At 36.1% G+C, this 22535-nt stretch overlaps 3 protein-coding genes across 5 annotated transcripts; 2 read left to right on the forward strand and 1 right to left on the reverse strand.

The window, feature by feature from the left end:
- Window positions 1-434: 434 nt before the first annotated feature.
- LOC110683539 (kinesin-like protein KIN-12E) lies at window positions 435-11733 on the forward strand. 2 transcript variants are annotated; one of them, XM_021859936.1, is made up of 22 exons: window positions 435-991; window positions 2086-2241; window positions 2364-2447; window positions 2806-2925; window positions 3340-3453; window positions 3738-3830; window positions 4277-4366; window positions 4479-4549; window positions 4705-4779; window positions 4873-4960; window positions 5047-5105; window positions 5393-5456; window positions 5609-5674; window positions 5991-6149; window positions 6236-6340; window positions 6857-7092; window positions 7343-7412; window positions 7504-7560; window positions 7690-7755; window positions 8410-8469; window positions 8591-8670; window positions 9454-11733. In XM_021859936.1, exons 1-22 carry the CDS (start codon window positions 737-739, stop codon window positions 11555-11557), a joined length of 4272 nt encoding a protein of 1423 aa, XP_021715628.1. In that variant the 5' UTR covers window positions 435-736; the 3' UTR covers window positions 11558-11733. The 2 variants fall into 2 exon arrangements, with proteins under 2 accessions (XP_021715628.1, XP_021715629.1); XM_021859937.1 differs by having other exon boundaries at window positions 436-991; window positions 7693-7755.
- Window positions 11734-11816: 83 nt separating this feature from the next.
- LOC110683540 (ribosome assembly protein 1-like) lies at window positions 11817-15622 on the reverse strand. Of its 2 annotated transcripts, XM_021859939.1 has the most exons (2): window positions 14996-15086; window positions 11817-14859 (listed from the first exon to the last, which is right to left on the reverse strand). In XM_021859939.1, exon 2 carries the CDS (start codon window positions 14682-14684, stop codon window positions 12042-12044), a length of 2643 nt encoding a protein of 880 aa, XP_021715631.1. In that variant the 5' UTR covers window positions 14685-14859; window positions 14996-15086; the 3' UTR covers window positions 11817-12041. The 2 variants fall into 2 exon arrangements, with proteins under 2 accessions (XP_021715631.1, XP_021715630.1); XM_021859938.1 differs by having other exon boundaries at window positions 11817-15622.
- A 753-nt stretch (window positions 15623-16375) lies between these two features.
- On the forward strand, window positions 16376-22154 carry LOC110683541 (outer envelope protein 61-like). Its single transcript, XM_021859940.1, has 11 exons — window positions 16376-16732; window positions 17353-17583; window positions 18159-18215; window positions 18298-18426; window positions 18605-18682; window positions 18854-18924; window positions 19115-19164; window positions 19263-19461; window positions 20174-20732; window positions 20847-20990; window positions 21474-22154. Exons 1-11 carry the CDS (start codon window positions 16637-16639, stop codon window positions 21618-21620), a joined length of 1761 nt encoding a protein of 586 aa, XP_021715632.1. The 5' UTR covers window positions 16376-16636; the 3' UTR covers window positions 21621-22154.
- The last annotated feature ends 381 nt before the right edge of the window (window positions 22155-22535 follow it).

A 22535-nucleotide genomic window follows, 5' to 3' on the forward strand; every position in this document is an offset into this window, starting at 1 on the left:
TCCTCTAATGTGTAATGCTTTGTTGTTGTTCACAGTATAAATTGAGGCAAAATCACAACATTCATTGAAGAAGGCCACAAAGCCCTTAACTCTAGATCCATTCCTTCTCCAGTTATTCTATCCACAACATCAATCAATTGTGCTATAAAGAAGAGTGTCAAAATCATCTATGTTTATCCATATAATTGGAAATCCTACTTTATAACACCACATTGTAGAATCCTATTAGATTAACCTAAGATGACATTGTGTCGGGTCGGCTCAGGTTACATTTTTGTTGAAAAACCATGACAAGCCACAACCTAACATGATAAAATAAGTGAAATTCAAACAACACGACTCGGTAAATACATACTTATGATGTATTTTCAAAAACTACGACACGACAAGTAGCTAGTGGGTTGGATCAAGTGTACCACAAGACATTCGTGGTTGGCACGAAGCACAGCCTTGAGCCATTCTTTAGTCTAGGCAACATTGAGTCATTGATGCAATATATTTGGGAATAACTTTCGAATAAAAAAAGACCGAGGGCAAAATAGTCATGGAAATAACTTTCAAATTGGCTCCGCTCCACAGCCCCCAATTCAAAAATTTCAAAAACGAAACCCCTCTATTTGACCGTTAGATTCAGATCCTCCATTCCTTTTCATTAAAAATTGTCAGCCATTTTTGCTTTGTTCCACAAATTTCCACTCTCTCTCCTCACTCAGAAACCCTAATTACGCCATTACTGATGTTCAAGATTCCCTTCTTCTCCGAAACACCGAGTTCAGTGAAGACTCGGCCTGGGTTCCATGACCCGCCCGAGTCAGCTCGGGCTACTCCGAGCATCGCCAAATCAATGTCTCGCGATAACTTGTTGCAGTCTTCAACTGATCGAAATTTCAATGATAGAGAAGAATTTCGTGATTCTGCTAACAATGCGTTAGTAGTTCGAAGCTTTGATTTGCCCGAAGATCCTTCTTTCTGGAAAGATCACAATGTTCAGGTTTGATTTCAAATCATATTATTCCATTTGATTTTTAGTTTTGTTTTTTTTTGTTGTGTTTTTCGAAAATCTAGGGTTTTTTATTTCTAGTTGAAGTTGTGAATTTGTGGAAACAATGCGAGTAAATATGATCGAATTAGGGTTTGAACTTTGAATTAATGGTGCAAGTGAGCTCAATTAATTGGAAAAATAAAGTGAATCGATGAAATGATATAGTCATTGTTACTTACTTGATACTTTATTACTTATCAAATTTAGTTGAGTATAATTTGTGCAAATTAATCTAGATCTAGAGAGAATATTAGGGTTCTAATGAATGTTTAAAAGCTAGAAAATAATAACTAAGTAGTTTCTTTATTCCAAGATCTAGCGGAACCCGAATATGATTAATGCATGATTTAATTCTTTAAATTCTCTGATAATAATTGTAATTGATATGCTTAATTGATTATGCTTATGCCAATACTAGATTAGAGATAATTGGTATTGTTATTAATCCTTTGTTTTAATCACAACGGGAGTTGGGTTTTGACGGATTTGAATAAATCAATTAAGGGTTTGAAGTTCATCACGGGAGTAGTTGAATGGATGATTAGGAAGTCAGAGTAATGTGCTTAAGGTCTCTAATTTACATGATTCCACGGAAGTAGGCTTGATTGTGATTAGAGAAGCCATTGATAACTCGAGAGAGACCTTTGGTATTATTCATGGATTACTTTTCCTCTTAAATCAATTGAATTATGTGTTAGGGGTAGAACGACTATTGCATTAATTGTATTCGTGGTGAAGCTTGATCTTGGATGTTTTTAGCATTGATTTGTCATATTGTTCTGATTTAATCGTTTTAATTAGTTCTTTAGTTATTGATTCTCACTTATTTGAATTGGTTACTTGCTTAGTAATTGCTTGAGTCTATTTAATTAGTTGAACCATAGTCTCTTGGGATCCGACCCTTGCTTGCCCATCTACATAGTAGTGGTCTAGTTAGGTTTATTTTTGTTATTGCAAATGATGATTGAGTTTTATGCAAAGTGTGCCGTCTTTCCTAAGATAGACTAACATTTAATTGTTGATGTTACAACTTCAATGAGCAGGTTATTATTAGACTTCGCCCTCTCAACAATTCTGAGATATCATTGCAAGGCCAAAATAGGTGTGTTAGGCAAGAAAGCTCTCAAAGTATTACATGGACCGGACATCCTGAATCACGATTCACTTTCGATGTTGTTGCTGATGAAAATGTTACGCAGGTCTTATTCCTCTTTCATATTGTATAATATTGTTATTATTCTATCATCATCTGATCATGTTTACTGACCCTATCTGTACAAGCGTATGATTGCTGATGAATTCCGTTCATGTGATTGATCAGGAAAAGCTTTTTAAAGTGGCTGGAGTGCCTATGGTTGAAAACTGTGTGGCAGGGTACAATAGCTGCATGTTTGCTTATGGACAAGTAAGCCATTATGCCTGTCTATGCCTATTGTATTTACATACAAGTATACAACTTGTGCTTTGATTTATGCATATAATAGGTTTGTGACTTTAGTTCGATCTTGTGGTCTAGCTCTATGGATGTTTTATTACTTTGCTGTCCAATAGAATATGAAAATATGCATTTCATTAGGCTACCACTATTAGAGTTTGAAAGGATTATTTTGTTTTCTTTATGCTAAGGCCTTTTATTTATGAAGGCCATAAATAAAGGAAAGTGCACTTCTATGTAGTTTTGTCTTCTGGGAAACAGAGTTATTTGTGTTCTGCTCTACTTATTTTTTTTTAAGGCTGTGTAACTTTGTATGTCCTATTGGCAGACTGGAAGTGGGAAAACACACACAATGTTGGGAGATATTGAAGGTGGTACTCGACGACATAGTGTTGATTGTGGAATGACACCTAGAGTGTTTGAGCATCTCTTTTCTAGGATCCAAAAGGTATTTTCTTCTGAAAAAGATGTTGTGAGCAAATTGTGGTTTGAGTATTTATTACTTAATTTCTTCCATTATAGATTTTTCTGTTTGAGTTGCAATGGCTATGAAAATTTAGTACTGATTTTGAATTAGATAAAGTCAAAAGTTATGTGTATCTGTTTTAAATTATAGATTACTTGCAACAATTAAAAAAACATTGCTGTTTAATTCTTTCTCAGACATAGGGTTAATGTACAACTAGATGCTTATATATGCTTGCTTCACTCTTTATATAGATCAGTGACATCAGTCTATGTAGTTGCTAGATTAGCAAGAACATGAAACCTGATTATAGTATATACTACTTCAAATTTCATTTGTGATCTTGTTTCTTTGGAATGTGATGAATGCATAAACAATAAAATTGTAATATCACAGGAAAAAGAGGCTCGGAGAGAAGAAAAGTACCGTTTTACTTGTAAATGCTCATTCTTGGAGATCTACAACGAACTAATCCTTGATCTTTTAAACCCTTCCTCAACGAATTTACAGGTAAGGATCATGTGAATTGCAAGCTATGAAATCTTCTTCTTCTTCTTTTATATATATATATATATATATATATATATATATATATATATATATGTATATATATTTGTGTGTGTGTGTGTGTGTGTATAGAGCCATAATGATCATTGTAGCAGTGAGGTCATAAGCTTGTTTTTATCAGTAGGATTGCTGGATCGAGTCTCTGGGTTGATGATTATTAAAGTATAAATTGTCATATTTTATTGTCCAGTAGCTTCCTTTCAAAGCTTATACTCCTCATTTTTCAGATTAGAGAAGACATGAAGAAAGGCATTCATGTTGAAAACCTAACTGAGTTAGAGGTCACAAGTGCTCGAGATGTTATGCAACAGCTTCTTCAGGTATTGATCTACATAACGAAACACATACTCAACCTACAGAAGACCTTGATTAGACTGTACAAGCATAATTAAGTTTGCATTGGTGAGAGATAATCTTTCGTTCTTTGCAATAGTCTAAAACTTAAGGAACCAATCTCAAGTATTCTCAACCCTTGACATGATTTTTGACCTCTTAAAATATGCCTTTTTACTAGGGGGGCCTCCTTAATGAGTTACAATAATAAACTTTACAAATATTTTGTGACAAGGTTGCAAATTAACTAGGAGTCTCTAGGATGACTAGGAATAATACGTATCAACTAGTAAAATTATGTGATGATTCCACATTTCATCTTCAAAACTACTATATGAACTTTTGACTGGTAATTATGACAATCTTAATTGGTGCCTGTTTCTTATGAATTCTATATACAAGTGCCTAATGCAGGAATGTTAATGGTTGTCAGGGTGCTGCAAACAGAAAGGTGGCTGCCACTAACATGAATCGTGCAAGTAGTCGTTCTCACAGTGTATTCACCTGTGTTATTGAGAGTACTGTAAGTATTTTCCCTCTAAATGTAGGATGTGTAAAAAAAAAACAGATCTTTTATAGTACAGAAATTTCAAAATTTAAATTTAAGTGCTTAACGAATGGTGGTGAAACTGCAGTGGGAATCGCAAGGTGTAACACATCATCGCTTTGCTCGACTTAATCTTGTAGATTTAGCTGGCTCTGAAAGGTAAAATCATAATTGCTACTCGTTGCTAGTACTAGAGTAATACAAAAGAAAGAAAATAGAAAGAGAGAAATTATTGTTCTAGAATCTAATCTTCTTGTTGAGTGTTGTACTGCTATCTATTTCAAGCCGTAGCCTCACCAATTTGATCATTACAGGCAAAAGAGTTCTGGTGCAGAAGGTGATCGCCTTAAAGAAGCCACAAATATCAATAAGTCACTGTCAACTTTAGGGTCTGTTTTTCCTTCTTTCAATTAAACTATACAGCAGTAGCTCACAGTAAAGTATTTATCTCTTGATTGTCCTTACTTTTTATAATGCTTCAGACTCGTGATAATGAACCTCGTGAGCATATCCAATGGAAAATCTCATCACGTGCCATATCGAGATTCAAAATTAACCTTTTTACTTCAGGTATTTTGTAACACTTTTTTTTTGCTCCTTAAGCTGCCGAGGAATCCTATTTGCAAGTCTGACTTGAGCTGTCCTTTGGAATTCAGGACTCACTTGGAGGGAATGCGAAAACCACTATAATTGCTAATATAAGTCCATCCAGCTGGTTAGTGCTTACTGCATCCCTTTTCTTTTTAACCATCACTTTCATCTATAATGTATTGGGAATCTGAACCAGGAAAAATGTTCAGTTTCTAGCTCCTACACATGGTAGTGTTTATTTAGCAATCTCGTATTTTTCTCCTCTATTTTGAGGTGAAGGCGGAGTTTATAATTTTGCTTAAGCAGATACAGATTATTTCCTGTTTTTCTTTATCTCGAATTCCAAATATAGAAGGTAGATTTTTCTGTTTTAAACTGTATTCCTTGATATAACTTTTCTTCTTCTTGCAGCTGCTCACTGGAGACTCTTGGCACCCTGAAGTTCGCTCAGCGTGCTAAATTTATAAAGAACAATGTATGTTGTCAGGAAGTCTGATTCTACTTTGTGTTTGGCTAAGTTGGTTTTCTTTAGATATTTGCCTTTAAGTAACATTCTCTAAAAATTATTAACTGGTAAGCTTCATGTTCATTAATTATAATATAATATCAATTTGTTCAATCTATCAGGCCATTGTAAACGAAGATGCTTCTGGTGATGTCCTTGCCATGAGAATGCAAATTCAGCAATTGAAGGTACATCTATTTTATATCTTCCCAAGAACTAATACAATAGAGAATTTCTTCTGAGAGAAGCATAAGATTATGTGAACAGACACATATTTTATAGGTTGTGCAAAAATGCAAAAGTCTTGTTGCCAAACAATCTCAATTCTCACTTGAATTTGTTCTAATCTTTTTATTTTGTGTATGCTAGTATAATTTCTGTCTTCATGTTTAAAATATTTTTCAGAAGAATATTGTTAAGCTGTTGTTGGATTAGTGTTGGATATCATAAAGAAGTTACATTGTATGAACTTTGTCTGTACTCATCTGATTTATCATGGTGCAGAAAGAAGTGTCACATCTGCGTAGTTTACAAAATGGAGGAGCTGGAAATCAGGATAATGATGCCATGACATTGGGTTTTCTAGGATCACCTGGGGCTTTTAAGTGGGAAGGTCTTAATGGTTCTGTAACTCCCCTGACCTCTAATAAAAGACTGTCCCAGGTTTGTGCTTTTGTTGCTTCAATATGCTATACACTGCACATTTTTGCATCAAGTTTCCTCTTACCAAGTTCGATGTTATTCTTCAGAAGAAAGAAATTGAGGTTGCTCTTGTTGGGGCATTTAGGAGGGAAAATGATAAAGACATGGCATTGCAAGCACTCACTGCTGAAAACCAGGCAGCTATGCAGCTGGTATGTAGCAAAAGAACCATATATGCTATATTGCCATTCAATTGTTCCTTGATGTTGAAAAAACTAGGCTATTTTTATTTGTGCTTTATACATTGTTGCTTATTAATATATTCAATATTCATCTATTCAGCCCCTCTCAGTAGTGTAATACTGTGCTGGCATGCTATCCAATTATGTCCATTAGAGACTTTCAAGTTTGTGAAATATGAACATTATTTATTGTGTAATATTGTGCTGGCATAGTAGCATGCTATCCATGCTGTCTCAGTTGCCTGTCAATCGGTTGAATTGATTTCTTGTCACTCTCAGTGCCCCAGTTACAATTATGTGCAAATAATCTTTAGTGATTAGCTACTGTGCTAAATCCAACTGCTTTAAACATCAGCATAAAACTTTTAATATGATAACTTCTATGTTTTCAAGAAAGTGTGATTTAACTTGTCAATTCCATATTTCCATACCTCATGATGTTGGTAATTACAAATGAACTTTGATCTGATATTATATGCTGATTAGGCAAAACAAAGACAAGATGAAATACAAGGCCTGAAAATGAGGCTCAGGTTCAGAGAAGCAGGGATTAAAAGATTAGAAGCTGTTGCCTCTGGTAAGATCTCTGCAGAGACCCACTTGTTAAAGGAAAAAGAGGAACACTTGAAAGAGATCGAGGTCTTGCATGCTCAAGTTAATAAGAATCAGGAGGTGACAAGATTTGCGATGGAAAATCTGCGTTTGAAAGAAGAAATTAGAAGGTATGTCCTTCCAGCCATCATGTGCTTGTGATGTCTGTTGAGTCATATTGTCGTCAAGCTCTTGAACTTTTAACGACCCTTTCCCCAGACTTCTACAATGAATTTTGCAGAGACTAAACCTTATGCGTATTGTGGGTAACCACAGAAGAGTATTATGTCACAACAGAGATAATTGCAATCCTTATTATATGTTTCAAAGAATCACTACATACACTTTAGGCTGACAGCTAATATGTGCGTTGCTCGACAGATTACAGTCTTTCTGTGAGGAAGGTGAAAGAGAAAGAATGGTCGAACAGATTAATACCTTGCAGAACAAGGTCTTTAATTAATTGATCACTCTCTTTTCATTCTCTATGCTTCTTGAAAATGACTAGCAGGCTTGACTACAATTTTTTAAACAATGTGCAGTTACTTGAAGCACTTGATTGGAAGCTTATGCATGAATCAGAACCATCCAATGCTCAGGTGCCTTATATGATTTTTATTTAGTTTTTTCATCATGTTAAGTTTACTTCACGTGCTTGTCAAAAAAAAAAAAAAAAAAAAAAAAAGAGTTTACTTCATGTGCGACTTACAAAGTGTGACATGCATTAGCAGAAAAGGAGTCCTTGTTTGCTGACAGACAGTCCAAGCGATTTGGACCAGCTCAACTCTAACAAGGTAGGATGTCATATTCATGTGATCTGTTCCATTAGGCAATCTTTAACTATTACTAATATGAGTTTTAAATCACCTCATGTTCAAAATTTGGAGTAATGTCCAATTGGCATAGTGATATCTGAAGAGATTGATAAAAAAAGATATACTAGTATATGTAGCTGCTGAGTGCTGACTGTATATCTGCATATAAAATCTTAGGGAGCAAATATTAGGGATGTAAACATATATACTCCGTATTATTGGTAATGTTTGTGTAACACCTACCAAAGTCTGTTGCTAACAGTAATACATTCAAAATCAAATTTGAGTGACAAAATCTTGGTCTGCTAATTCCTTGTGGAAGTAATATTTTTCCCAACAAAATAAATAACTTTTGGATAGTCGAGAACCTTTAGAAGCTATAATCATAATCCCCTATTATGTAACTGAATGTTTGCTTTATCTCCACTTTTTATTAGTATTTTGCATCTACAATGTTCAATTTCTTCTTAACAGTAGTCTTCAGCAATAACATGATGGGATATAACCTTGTAATAGAGGTTTTGGGTATTTTCATAAACAAATGGAAAAAAGACTTAAAATGTATATACAATTGATGATCTGAATTCAAACTAATTTTATAAACCTCACCCTGTTGCTGGTCTATTGATTCAGGAATCTGCATCACCTTGGCAATCATCAATCAAAGAGGAAAATGAATTTCTGCGAGTGCAGGTCACTGGAGTGCCTTTTATATCATTTTTTACTGTAGTTTGATTCCTGATTTTTCTGACTTCATTGCTCTAAAAGCTTTTTGCTTCTTCATTGGCTGATGGTCAACTTCTTTTTTTCATAGGCTATTCAAAACCAAGCAGAAATAGATTCTCTTCGTAAGAAACTCAACTCCTTTGTGGAGGCGAAGGAAAAATTGGAAAGGTTACTGTCTATAAACTTCTTTGGTCTTATTGATATTACATGACTGAAGATTAAATTCATTAATCAATTGGTCTTGTATGGACCCGGTCTACAGTAAATTATTGTAGACCCAAAATTTGACACTTTCAAATAATATAATCACATTCTGGATGATATAATCACTTTTTTAGATGATATAATTATCTATTTGTGATCATATTTTGAATTATATAATCTCATATTAAACCATTTAATGAGATAATATAATTATCTTTAGGATGATAAAATTTAAAAATCATGTTTTGAATGATGTAATTTACTATTTGATAGTACTTTTTATAATGATAAATTCACCTTTTGAGTTATACATTTACATAATAGTTTCAAAATGATATAATCACTTTGCAAGTAATATAATCACATCTCGTATGATATAATCACATTCGTGTGGTATACAAGATGGTTGGGTCTACAATAAGTTATTGTAGACCGGGTCTATTTCTAGTCTTTGTATTCATCAATACCTTCTAATAATTGCCATAACTTAGAAATGGAATGGAAACAGCCCCTTTCTTTCTGCCAAAGGTGACTGGTATTTGGAAGAATACAAAGTATTAAGTTAGTTTGTTATTTGTTGACTTCAGTTCTTTCATTGTTGAGGTCTCCACAGACAAAGATGCAGTGATTAAATAATGATACTTCATATGATATTTGTGGGATTCCAGAATTCTGACGAGTGCATTTTGCAGAATTCAATTATGTTTTTGTCACATGACAGGCTGACCAAAATTTCACATCTTGCAGGCACATCAAGGATTTGGAGGCAGAGTTACATGAAGTTAGATCCTCCCTAAACACAAAAGAAGAAAGCCACCAAATGCAAGTTGATGCTACTTCGACTACAACGAATGACATGAACAGCAATGACCAGCAGGAGCTCAAAGCCATGGTTGATGTCATTGCAGCAGCAAGTCAAAGAGAAGCTGAAGCACATGAAATGGCAATCATACTGGCTAAGGAGAATGATGAATTACGAGCTAAGATCAAGGTTTTACTCGAGGACAATAGTAAGTTGATAGATTTGTATGAAAGGGCAGCTGCAGAGACCAATGAAGTCAATAATTTAGATGCTCAAGGTGATGCCGATGAAGGCCAAAATACTGGATCTGGTGCTATTTCTCAGATAAAAGACGCCGAAATAAAAAGGCTGGAGGATTTAGAGCATCAACTTGCGGAAATGCATGATGAAAATGAGAAACTTATGAGTCTGTATGAGAAAGCAATGCAAGAAAGAGATGATATTAAAAGATTGCTTTCATCTGCTGTGCACAACAATACTGCAGAGAGAGGAGAATTCGAGTTCCCAGAAAAGCTTGTCGAGGTTGATGGAGGAAAATATGCGGGGTCTTCTGAATGTTTTGCTGAAAGCAGCAGTGGCATGAAAGACCAGCAAATTCTGTCTGCTGACACAGTGGTCTTAGAGGAAGCTGACACGTCTAAATGGAATGTGCAGAATACATGTGGCCAGTGTCCACCCGCTCCACTTATAACTGAAATTCAGATGGATGCGGGGTTGGATGAAATCCAGAATATTCATGAACAGCGTCCTATCCTGGAGGAAAATTCTTTTGGAACATGTGTTCAGGGCCAGTATGAGACTAATGAGAGTAATGTCTTGAAAATCCAATGTCCTGGTGATTCTCAGGATGATTTAGATACTAGGAGGGTGCACTTCAGAACTTATTCCGAGACATTAACAGAGGAGGAACTTGTCCTTGTAAAGAAGGAGCTGGAGAAGGCCCGAGAAAGGCTTTCAAATTCGGTCCACGCTGTCAGTGAATTTGAAACCATTGAGAAAGCAGTACTTCTAGTTGACGCAGTCTCGAGGGAGATTGATGCGTTAAAGGTTCTCTTGCAGTTCAAGCAACAGGAGATTGGATCCCTGAAACCTCTCTCATCAGAGACGCAGGATAGAAGTGCCCTTGTATTTAGAAAGCTTGCAGCACTTAAAGTTTCTATATCAAATATATCTTCATCTATTGCTTACTTCGAACAAAGAGAAGATAGAGCAAAGGCAAGAATGCATGACTCAATGTCATCCTTGGGCCAACAAAAGGAAAATCTAGTCCGTCTTCAGGTTCAAAGCAATGAAATCAATGCAAAAAGAAGAGAGATCCAAGAAACTGAAGTGGAACTGAGGAACAACTTGTGGCGCCTCAAATCTAAACTTGAGGAGGAAAACCAAAAACAAGAAAGTCAAAGAGTTCTCCTTGCCATTGATAACATTGAGAGAACCGAAGCTCCAGCTCTGATCTGCAGCAAGGCAACTGATTTGCTCAAATCTGAGGAAGAAAAAACCAAATTGCACAGCAAGATTAAGCAAACCCAGGAAAAACTTGGTGTCATCAAGAAGCAGGTTGATGATTTGAACAGGAAGGGCCAAAAGCTGGATAGTGAAATCCAAGTTAAAAATGTAGAGATGCAAAAGACTACAAAATTGGTGCAGGAAAGGGAACTTGCCCTTCAAAATGTCACTAATGAAAAGGAGATGCTTTTGGAGATGAAAGAGAATGGGAAGCCTGAGATTGATGACATGATAGTTGAATATCAGCAGTGTATCTTCGAAGAGCATTTCAGAGAAGAAGAGCTGATGATACTTGAAGAAGATATGTACATGTTGTCATTAAAATTAGCTATATTTGAGAGCGAAAGAGAAGTTGCGGTTAAGAGAGCAACCCAACTCTTGTACAGAGAGCAACACATAACAGGCCTTCCGTCTGAAAGAATGCGACAAGAACTTGAAGATGTTCAGAAATCAATTCTAGAAGCTAACACAATACTCTTAGCCGAAAAGCCAGCAGACTGTCAAGTGGTTTTGTCAGCCAGTTCCCATTTTGAAGCAGCTTAAATTTTGCTTTACCATGCTCGCTGTATGTACTATGTTAAAAGTCCAAGATTCATGTTGTACTGAAACTCACAATTCAAAAAGTAAATGACGAATTCAGTGATTAATTCATCACTCAAATCGCATAATTAATAATTCATGCTTTACAATTCACATACCAATGTTTCATTACTTGGCAAGTTTAATTAATTATCAATGTATTTATTACCATGTCTACTACTTGCACGGATGATCTTCAATTTGCATTATTGAACAAGATAAATGAAACTGTCACAATTCACAAGACACATTTTCTCATTCACATTGAAAACTTACATATAGACCTCTGGCCTCAAAACATTCAAATATTAGCTCTTGTAACAAAAAATTGAACTCGTATTCAACAAAATGAGGGAATAGATCATCACTCCGTACAATGAAGTAGTTAAAAAGACAAAATACAATTTTTCCTCTTCCAAAAATGATGACATTACTAAAGCAGAAAATTCTACACCTTCCGAGCGAGGGTCCTCTGCTTGGTTGCATGCTGAACTACTTTTTCCTCTACAGGTAGTCCTTTCCTCCGCCTCACAGCATCAATGAGCTTTCTGGCTGTATTCTGAACAACACTAGAACCATCTCCAAACTCTTCAATCTCTTCCTCTGTCTTAGGAACAAAAAAAGGATCCTCCATAAGCTGTTCCCAGTGACTAAGAACAAGAAGTGCACTTGATGACCCAGAAGTCCATTTCCTAAGCTCATCAGCAAACCCAAAGCTTTCAGCAACTGGCAAATAAGCATGCACAGTGAACAAAGGGGAACTTTCTTGCATTTCTTCCTTCACTACTCGGGCTCTCCTACGAGCAAGCACACCATACATGGAACCCAGATAATCAACTGGGGTGTTTAGTTCACAAAAGTACATAGCTTCAACAAGACGAGGTTTTCTCTGAAGTACAGCAGCTCTGCAAGCCTCTTTTACTGCAGTCATCACCTGACCAGTAAACATTCCATATTGTTCCATTAGTTGTTGAGAATTTTCAGGATCACTTGATTGAATAGATGCTGATGAAATGTAAGCCTCAACAAGAAATGCCAAACCCCACATAGGCTCATCACACAAAGGACCAGCTGAAGTTGCAATTTGAAAGCCAGACACCACACTACTTGCCAGACTAGCAGCTTCAGCATAAAGTGCAGAATTTGCCTCCACGGCACTATCAGAATTTCTAGTATCATCTACAAAACCTAGTTTTTCAGACACATGGGAGAATCCAGGCACAACTATGGCATCTTCAGTACTTTTTCCTATAGAATCTGGGGTAATAAGCAAATTAGGGCCAACCTGCCCAGGACCCAGAGCCCAGATCCTCTCAAGAAGTTGATCCCACAAAACTTTACACTTTTGAATCTTATCAGTTTCGTTTTCCGGAATAGCAGAAACAATATCGTTCTCCACAGCATCCCTTATGCGTTTCCTAAATGCTTCGAGAGGCTCATCATCTTCAGCAACAGAGCCTATCTGTGACTCCAACTTCTTATAAGTCTGACCAAGTTTACCACTTATGATTTCCCCAAGTGTGTCAGAATTTTCATTAAGCAGCTTCGTCAGAGCATTTGGAAGCTTCATGACTTGCACTCTAACAGTGCATCTTCCGTTAGATGTTGTCTTTTCAACATAATCTGTGTTTCCAGACAAGATTTTAAGATTATCTAATGGATTAGGCCCTTCACCCTCAATAGTCTCTTTGTAGGAGACAAGTGGTGGAGACACTTCCAGGCTCACCTTAGCAAATCTTTCCTTCAAATCCTTAATACATCTCTCAAGATGCACCTCTCCAGCAGCAGCAAGCACGTGTTCTCCCCTAGACGAGACTGAAACTTCCACAAATGGATCAGCACGATTCAGGAGCCTCAAGCCCTTCATGAGTGCACCCATATCTGCTGGATCAGAGGGCTCAATGGCAACTTTAAGCATAGGTGAAACCTGAAACATCAAGCTTGAGAAAGGCCAACAGTTCTTCGTCGATGAAAGTGTCGCACTTTTTAAGATATGATGCCCCAGTCCTCGTATAGCTACCACATTCCCAGCCGTGGCAGATGCAACAGGTGTAAGGCCCTGACCCATCATCAGATACAACGATTGCAATTCTGCTTCCTGCAAATGCTTCTGTGTTGCTTCTCCTTTCAATGGATCATACAAAGCTGAAAGAACATAGATTTTCTGCCCAGCAGTAAGGGTTCCACTAAAAATTCTAGCAAATGCAAGAAAACATTCATCTGACTCTGTATTGTTCCCATTTTCATCAGTAAAATCATTCAAAATGTCCCCATCTGGACCCTTATGAGGAATCATCTTCATAGGAACAGCAAACATCTTAGCAACAAAAGCAATAGTAGGTGCTTCAGAACTAGCAGCACAAGTTTCAACACACTTCCTCACATATTCAGCCTCTGAAAACACCTCAGATTTAGCTACCTCATCCACAACTTCTCTCTTTGGAAGCAAACGAGAGACTCGGTATGCCTGTGCAGCAACTGGATCCGGCATACATCTTATAACCATGGACAATATGGCCTCTGAGAGCGGAAGCCAACGACTCATAATAGCTTGAAGAACAATCTTAGGATCCTTATTATTCTTTTCACGGTCTGGCACTACTAACTTAAACCTCTTCATCACCTTCTCAATTATCCCCTTATCACCATCAGGCTCAAGAACCCCTTGATAAAACTGCCACAACGGTTTCAGTACACATTGAACAAACATAGGTTGAGCTGTACTCCCTTCACCCAACCCTTTCCTCCCCACTATCTTCCCTGTTTTAGGGTGACAATACCAAGGACCCCATAGAGCCTTCTTCATCGCCGCCGTTTTTAACTTAAACTGTTCAGCATAAAACTCGGCAAACTCTCCTACAGTAAACCCCCATCCATCCAAAGCACAAACAAAAGCCACATTACCCTTTTGAGGTTGAAACATTTCCTCTTCATCATCCTCAATCAACTCATGAATTTCATCAACACCCATTTCACTAGATGAGCCAGTAAGTATAGAATCTACATCTGACAAATATTTCTCTGATTTATATGCACTCACAATACTATTTACTTCATGAACTATAGTCAATAACCTATTATAAGCTTCCATTGGAGTTAACTTCAATTCACAAATCAACCTATCAATCTTATTCAAAACCAAACAAGGTGTTAGCTTCTCAACCCAAGCTTGCCTTAAAACAGCATGAGTTTGAATATGAACACCTTCAACAGCATCAACCAAAACTAACGCACCATCACTCAATCGAGCGGCGGTTGAAACTTCACTACAAAAATCCATATGACCAGGAGAATCAATCAAATTAATAGAATGGTTATTGTATTTAAGAGCAATTGAAGAACTTTTCATGGTAATTGCTCTACGTTGTTCTTCATCTAAATAATCCATGAATTTCATCTTACCTGCTTGTTTAGGATGCAAAACTCCTCCAGCAGAAGACGCAATTAGATGATCAGCAAGTGTAGTTTTGCCATGATCGACATGTGCAAGGATGCAGATGTTCCTCACTTGTTCTTGAGCAAACCCTAATTCCATTTTTTCCGATGAACAATTTGATGAATTGGGGATTTAGAAGAGACAAAAATTTTGTTGCCGGAAGTAAAGAAATGGTGGGTCAGTTGAAATCGGAAAGGTTTTGGGGGTTTTGCAATAATAGAAAGAACAACTACAAAATGTCACGGCACAGATTTAAATCAATGTTTCGACCATGGCAATCCCTAATCCTTGGTGCCCACGGCTACTACTTTAGTCATAAACTCGGTTTTTCCCCGGTTCGTGCAATGTACGAGTACGTAATAAATGAAATTGAGAATGAAAATAGTGCATGCTGTTTTTTTTTTTTTAATGATTAGAATTACACCAACTTAAGTTAAGTTTTGCGTCAATAATTTGAATTTTTAAAAATTGAAGTTAATTGAAATTTGAGGCTAATTATAATACAAGTGTCGATTACAAGGAGCATTGCACACTCGTTCTTCAACAATCAAGTTCAATATAATCTTCATCCTAATCATAATATGTGGTTTTTGGGCTAATAGAGCAATGTCTCAAGCTTCATTGTCATCGTCTAATACTACGAGCGTCACATTTCATCCAGACATTGAAGCTTGAGACAAGCTTGGATGAAATTGAAGCTTGAGACAAGCTTGGATGAAATTGAAGCTTGCAGCATTAGACGAAGACATTGAAGTTTGAGACGTTGCTTTATAAGCCCAAATTACTAATTATGATTAGAATGCAGATTATAGAGAACTTATTGTTAAATAACGAGTATGCAATGCTCCATGTGATTAACACTTTTTTTTCCTTCTACTTTCGTGTGCATGAGAAAAATAGTTTGTCAACATCAACCTATTTATAAGATTGTTTTTTTCTTTTTCGTTACGTTAATTATTTAATGAAAGCCATCAAGAAATTGAAGGTACTACATAGTACTTTTTGAAGTACTTTGTAACGTTTCAAGTTTTCAACAATAAACGAACCCATGAACAAAAAAAAAGAAAGTTGCAACTTCTATTATTTAATATGGAACGTTTGATTATGGAGTATTAAATGAAGCCATAAAAATCTTCAACGAGTTTCACTCTCCTTTTTTAGGAGTTTATTGACAATAAGAGTACATTTATGTTACGAAGTATACAAGTCATGTGGTACTTAGTTACTCACGTGACTATTAATCCGGGACAACAGATATTAGAAGTTTAGAACAAGGGTACACTTGTGAATTGTACTTTCTCCGATTCTCTTCCTTGTGACCGTGTAAGAGTCCTAGTCCTATTTGATTCAAGTGTGGTTGGCGTCTTGGCGACCCACCTTATTTATTTCCAACTAAATTAAAATTATAAATTTTAATTCTTCACCTCTTTCTTCCATTTACCTTCACAATTATCACCAAATTCCCCCAACTGTTTAATTCTCTCTCTTCAATTTTGCATCCATCGCAATTAATCAATCCCTAGATTCTACGAATTTCTGCTTCGATTTGATCTCAATTGTAACTTATTGATTTATAAAAACCCTAACTAATCGAAGGATTTTGCGAGATGTTTAACGGTATGATGGATCCTGAGTTGTTTCGGATTGCGCAAGAACAGATGAGTCGCATGTCTCCTGCTGAGATGGCTAAGATCCAACAGCAGGTTCTCCTTTGATTTAATTTTATTTTTCTTTCTTTTTTATTGTAGATTTTGTTGATTGTTCTTGATAATGTTTTTTTGAATTTTAATTTTTAGATGATCATGGAATTCGTTTTTTGTTTTGTTCTTGAGATGTAATTTTTGCTTCAATTTGAAATTAGCAGATGTAATTTTTGCTTCCACTTGAAATTAGCAGTGTCGTTAATTCCTCAATTATTGTTTTTTGGCTCAAAGTTCAATTTGGGGGTTTAATTTAGGGTGTTATATTGATTGAGAATTTGTTAATGAACTTGATACTAGTTGAGATTCTATCTTTCGCAATTGATCCTTTATTCGTATTGTACTAATGTGGAACTGAGGATCCTTTATTCGTATTGATCCTTTAAATCAAGTGAAAAGGAATTTTGGTGATTGACGGCTAGTTGTTTGTAATAATAGGAGAAAAAAGGTTTCGAATTGTTACTGGTTTTCGACTTTCTATAGGATTATGTGATTGACGACTAGTGTTGGGAGGTGATTCCAAGTTGGATGTAATCTATGCTATAAAATCAAGTGCATGTCTTATTTAGATCATTGTGTGGTGCTGATTTAGTGATATCGGATGTGTGTTTGTGGTGTTGTAGATGATGTCTAATCCGGAGTTGCTTAAGATGGCTTCGGAGGGTATGAAGAATATGAGGCCTGAGGACCTAAAGATGGCTGCAGAGCAAATGAAGAATGTACGTCCTGAAGAAATGGCTCAGATTGGTGAGAAGATGGCTAATTCATCCCCGGAAGAAATTGCATCAATGCGTGCACGTGCTGATGCTCAATTAGCCTACGAGTTAAATGCAGCTGAATTACTTAAAAAACAGGTAAGTCGATGCCAACAAATCAACAATGTCTTGCATGTTGTTAATATGGACATGTATTGAGATTGATCTTAAAAAAGTATTTTTGCATGGCCAGTGTAAGCTAGTTGGAGATTGTGGCATAGTCCGTACTCATGTAATATGACGTTATTAGTTTGCAAGTTAAGATCTTGATTTAGCACCTAGTAAAAATAGAGGTAACCATTACATGCTTCGGCTGCTCTGTTAGTTGAACCTGCATACTACTCCATGAATACCTTGCCTTGCTTAATATAAATACTTTTCATACAAACTTGCATCCTTGTCTATGTAATAGGCGCAAGCTAAAACAACTCACTTGCCGGGTCTGTCTAATACGTCATTTACAATCTTCTTCTAGCATAAAAAATTTCATATAAATGACCAATCATGTCATATTATACTCATAAATCAATACTTGGAGCTTTACTGTAAATTGAATTTTCTTGTTCATTAATTATATACTTTATCAAATTAGTTTTTTTTTTCAAAAAAAAAAAGAAAAGAAATTATTGTACTACCTAGTTTGCTTGTGCTTATAACATTTACAATCTTTCCAGGGAAATGACCTTCACAAACAGGGAAAATATCATGATGCAGCACAGAAATACTTGCGGGTGAGTGTTTTATTTGTATTCTTTATTGTTTAGATAGATTTTTGTTAGTGAAAATCTCATCAGCTGGCATCTTTATCTGCAGGCAAAGAACAACCTACAAGGGGCTCCAGTTGCCAGAAGTAGAGCATTGCAGTTAGCATGCTCACTCAATCTGATGTCATGTTATTTGAAAACTAGACAATTTAATGACTGCATCAAAGAAGGCAGTGAGGTATTTTTCAAATCATTATTAGGCCATAGGATGTTATCGTTCTAATGACCAGACCCCATATTACTCAATTTTGCAATGTAGGAAGGATATTACCAGCTATGTGCACTGAGTTCCTCTCTCCATTTTTATAGCTAGGGTAGGATAGAGAGATGATTGAAGTTTGCTCTTTTTCTTTCAGGTTTTGGCCTATGATGAAAAGAATGTCAAGGCCTTGTACCGTAGGGGTCAAGCATACAAAGAATTAGGTCAATTAGAGGTAATTTTTTATTATTGTTGTTATTTTTGCTTCTTTTTTTTTTTTTTTTTTTTTTTTTTTTTTTTTTTTTTTTTTTTTGCGTGTATGTATCTTATGTAGCCATGAGTTGTTGTATAAGGGCTTCAATGTACTCCATATATGTAAACTTTTGTATATATATATTTTTTCTAGGTTGCTGCCTCTGACCTGACTAGGGCACTTGAAGTTACCCCTGGTGATGACACGATTGCTGAAGTTTTAAGGTAAATCAGGTTTTTTTAATTATGACGTCGATTTTGACAACACATTATTTGTTGATTATGTTTGTCAGTGCAAACTGTGTCAAGATCTAGAAAATTTATAGCAGTTTTGTTAGGTTTTCTGTTATCATGCAAATTTTCAATCATTGAGCAAGAAGCATGTCTGAAATGAGGTTTTTCTCCTGTTTTACAGGGAGGTCAATGAAAGTCTAGGAAAAGAAGGTGTCACACGAACTTCTACAGGTATAATATTTCATGACTAGTTAGTGTTACAAAATATGCTGCTTTTAGTGTCATTCAGCCTTTTTAAGTTGAATCATTTATATTGATGGGTCTTACAGGATTGGTAATTGAAGAAATTACTGAAGAAGTTGAGGCTGTGTTAGTTTCAAATGATAAGAGAGCGTCTCAAGATTGTTCAGTTACTCACCCTGAGGAAAGCATTGGGCATTCTAAATATCAATCAGAAACTGTTAGTAAGAGACCAACGACAGAATCAGAATGTTTGCAGGCAATGAAAGATGATCCCGACACAATCAGGCAAGTTTTATAAATTTTTCTGTGTGTGTGTGTGATTTGGGGGTGGGGGGGGGGGGTTGGGGGGTGGGGTGGGGTGGGGGGGCAGAACTCCCACTTAACCAGGTGAATTATTGAACACCTCTTTTCTCTGTTAGTACTCGTGCTATGCACAAAAGTATTTGGATAAAGTAGTTGTAGAAAACCATAGTTCAACTCGTGTAAGTACTATAGTATTCATAATAAAGATTGTAAAAATTTATTTACATAATTTTTTTTTTCTGAGGGCAAATTTATATACGTACATAATATATTACTCATAATGATTATTGTTAAAAGGATATAACTCAATGTTAGTACTACGTGTATATACGAAGTACGTTAAAATAAGCAAAATCAAATGAAAGGTTTGTTTTAGTATTATTTATAGATATTTTTTAGTTGTTGAAGCAACATAATGTAGAATTCACAATGCTAGGCTGATTTAGAATTGCATATCTATTGTTGGCATATGACACTTTTCCTTGGTCATGACCTGAATTGAATTTCAAACAATTATGCTCTTGCATTTCTTAATGATTTCTAATCGCAGTCTCTGATGGAGAAATTATAAAATTTGAAGTTATAATTTTCAATGTCCTGCTACTGTGCTGCTTGAATGTGAAAGGACCGGTTAAGGACTTCTTATGTGACAGATAATAAATTGGTTGGTCTATTTTCTCTTGCCTGTCTGCAGATCCTTCCAGAATTTCATTTCCGAAACTGATCCTGAGGTTCTAGCCAGAATGAATATGGGAAACAATGGAGAGGTTCCTGCTGACATGCTGAAGACAGCATCAAATATGATTGGCCGAATGTCTCCAGAGGAACTCCAAAATATGATGAAAATGGCCTCCTCGTTTAAGGGTGATAATTCACCCTTTAATGGTAACTTTGGACCGGGCTCAGTTCCTCCAAATTTGTCACCCGAAATGCTGAAAACAGCAAGTGATATGATGGGTAAAATGTCACCGGAGGAAATTCAAAGGATGTTTGAGATGGCTTCTTCTTTGAAGCAGGACTCAGTTCCCAGCTCATCAGGTTCGTCAAGTGGCAGATCGAGTTCGGAGTCTGGCTCAAAGTTCACTGCAAATCGGGATGTACCTGTTGATAGAAATAATAGTATTGGTGAGAGGAACAGTATATCTGGCTCGTATACTAATTTTGGAAGTACTTCCCAATCAAGTATGCCTACATCTATGAGTGATATGCAAGAACAGATGAGAAATCAAATGAAAGATCCCGCCATGCGACAAGTGAGCTAGCTGCTAATTCTGTCTATTGAATTTAAAAGTGCATCTGATTAAAAATTTGAGATGTGCTATGCCTTAATATTGCTGATGAATTCCGTTTTGTTTGGCACCTATCAGATGTTCTCGTCGATGATGAAAAATATGAGCCCCGATATGATGGCCAGCATGAGTGAGCAATTTGGACTCAAGCTTTCCAAAGAAGATGCTGCAAAAGCTCAAGAAGCCATGTCGTCATTGTCACCTGAAGACCTAGATAAAATGGTACTTTCTGTTTCTATGGACTCTGCCTTAATCTACTCTAAACCACTCGCCAAAGTATACATTATCTCATAGAGGTCATGTTATCAACTTCAAACTGCACACCAAGATTTTGTTGCTTAAATTTGAAATTTTTGCTACCAATTCAATTATTTGGAAAGAATAGTTGGCTGATCTATCTAGCTGTAGAATCTCGCTCGTAGTCTCATTTACTTATTAACAAATGGAAGCATAATTTTACCTGAATATCTAACTCAATTAGTCACCCTGCCTGCTTTCATTCTAGGAAGAATCTCAGTCTATAGTTTAGAATTTGGATTGAGGAACTTATTTTGCTCAACCTTTTCATTTCCTGGTTTATAACTGTTTTTAACTCTCATAATTATTTTCTACCATAGTACTTATCATGTTTCATGCTCAAATTCAATCTGATGTCACTGCCTGATTTTTTCTCTATTGACATTTCTCCCTTCAATCTTTTTTTAGATGCGTTGGGCTGATAGAATTCAAAGAGGAGTAGAAGGTGCGAAAAAGACAAAGAACTGGCTACTGGGAAGACCGGGAATGATTATAGCCGTATGCATGCTTCTTCTGGCTGTTATCCTTCACTTTTTCGGCTTCATTGGTAGGTGATTTTTCAGGACAGTAAGATAAATCTCCTGTTATAACCGCTTGTACTTGCCGATATCAGCAAATCTAGGGCCGAACTTTTGGTGTTCAAGGGGTGTGTAAATCTTAAAGAAGAGATCGTCAACTTATGTATGTTAGCTAATGTGAGGTATCCTTTTATTTGTTTGAACCCCTGGCACTTTCTTTGAAGAAGAATTGGGGTATAAATTTTTTGATGGGTCTAACAAACGGCCCTCTAATCTAGTAATCTATCCAGCCTTCGTGTTACTGTAGACTGTAGTGTTCTGTTTTACAAGCTTCCCATTTTCTATAGTTCTAGTATGTCTGCACATTTTTCTTTTTTATCCCAGCTCTTTTTTTGGTGTTTAGAGAGCCACAAGGGCGGGATTCCAAGATCATTTCGGGAAGCTCTAACCACTTGAGTCTTCCTTCACTCTCACCCCAGCTCTTTGAGTTGTAGTTAGTTGATAATACTTCGTATATTGTCATTGACTTGACTTGTTTATGAGAATTTATGTAGTTTAATTTATCTTTGTATACTTGGCTCTTTCCTAGTTTCCTGTTACGGTTTTTATACTTTGAAACAACGAAGTAATCAAACTAACAAATTTATTTTGGTTGAGCTATTTACTTAGAATCGAGCTGACAATATTTGTTTATGCTTTTATTACTACTCTCTCTCACCCTTTCTCTTTCACCACTCACTACCTCATCTCATCACCACGATCAACCTGCGGAGAAAAATATTGCTATAGAATCATTAGTCATTAACTAATTTCTATCACTATCATACATGCATGATTCCAAAAACAATAATTATGTAATATAAGTATTTCAGACTATATTTATTAACGTATTGTTGAATTTGAAAAGTTTTATGTTTTTTTTTTTTTTCTCGGACATGATAAGGAAAAGAGG

The sequence above is a fragment of the Chenopodium quinoa genome, unplaced genomic scaffold (assembly GCF_001683475.1).
Source record: "Chenopodium quinoa cultivar QQ74 unplaced genomic scaffold, ASM168347v1, whole genome shotgun sequence".
NCBI classification, from domain to species: Eukaryota; Viridiplantae; Streptophyta; class Magnoliopsida; order Caryophyllales; family Amaranthaceae; genus Chenopodium; species Chenopodium quinoa.

What these genes read in the sequence shown, in the direction of transcription:
- LOC110683539 (XM_021859936.1), top strand. Translation starts at nt 737, where the DNA reads ATGTTCAAGATTCCCTTCTTCTCCGAAACACCGAGTTCAGTGAAGACT. An exon ending in CTAAATTTATAAAGAACAAT is followed by an intron (nt 5,457 to 5,608) that starts GTATGTTGTCAG and finishes TCAATCTATCAG; the next exon opens with GCCATTGTAAACGAAGATGC. An exon ending in TTGAAAGAAGAAATTAGAAG is followed by an intron (nt 7,093 to 7,342) that starts GTATGTCCTTCC and finishes GTTGCTCGACAG; the next exon opens with ATTACAGTCTTTCTGTGAGG.
- LOC110683540 (XM_021859938.1), bottom strand. Translation starts at nt 15,128, where the DNA reads ATGGAATTAGGGTTTGCTCAAGAACAAGTGAGGAACATCTGCATCCTT.
- LOC110683541 (XM_021859940.1), top strand. Translation starts at nt 16,637, where the DNA reads ATGTTTAACGGTATGATGGATCCTGAGTTGTTTCGGATTGCGCAAGAA. An exon ending in AAGAATTAGGTCAATTAGAG is followed by an intron (nt 18,683 to 18,853) that starts GTAATTTTTTAT and finishes TATTTTTTCTAG; the next exon opens with GTTGCTGCCTCTGACCTGAC. An exon ending in AAGATCCCGCCATGCGACAA is followed by an intron (nt 20,733 to 20,846) that starts GTGAGCTAGCTG and finishes GGCACCTATCAG; the next exon opens with ATGTTCTCGTCGATGATGAA.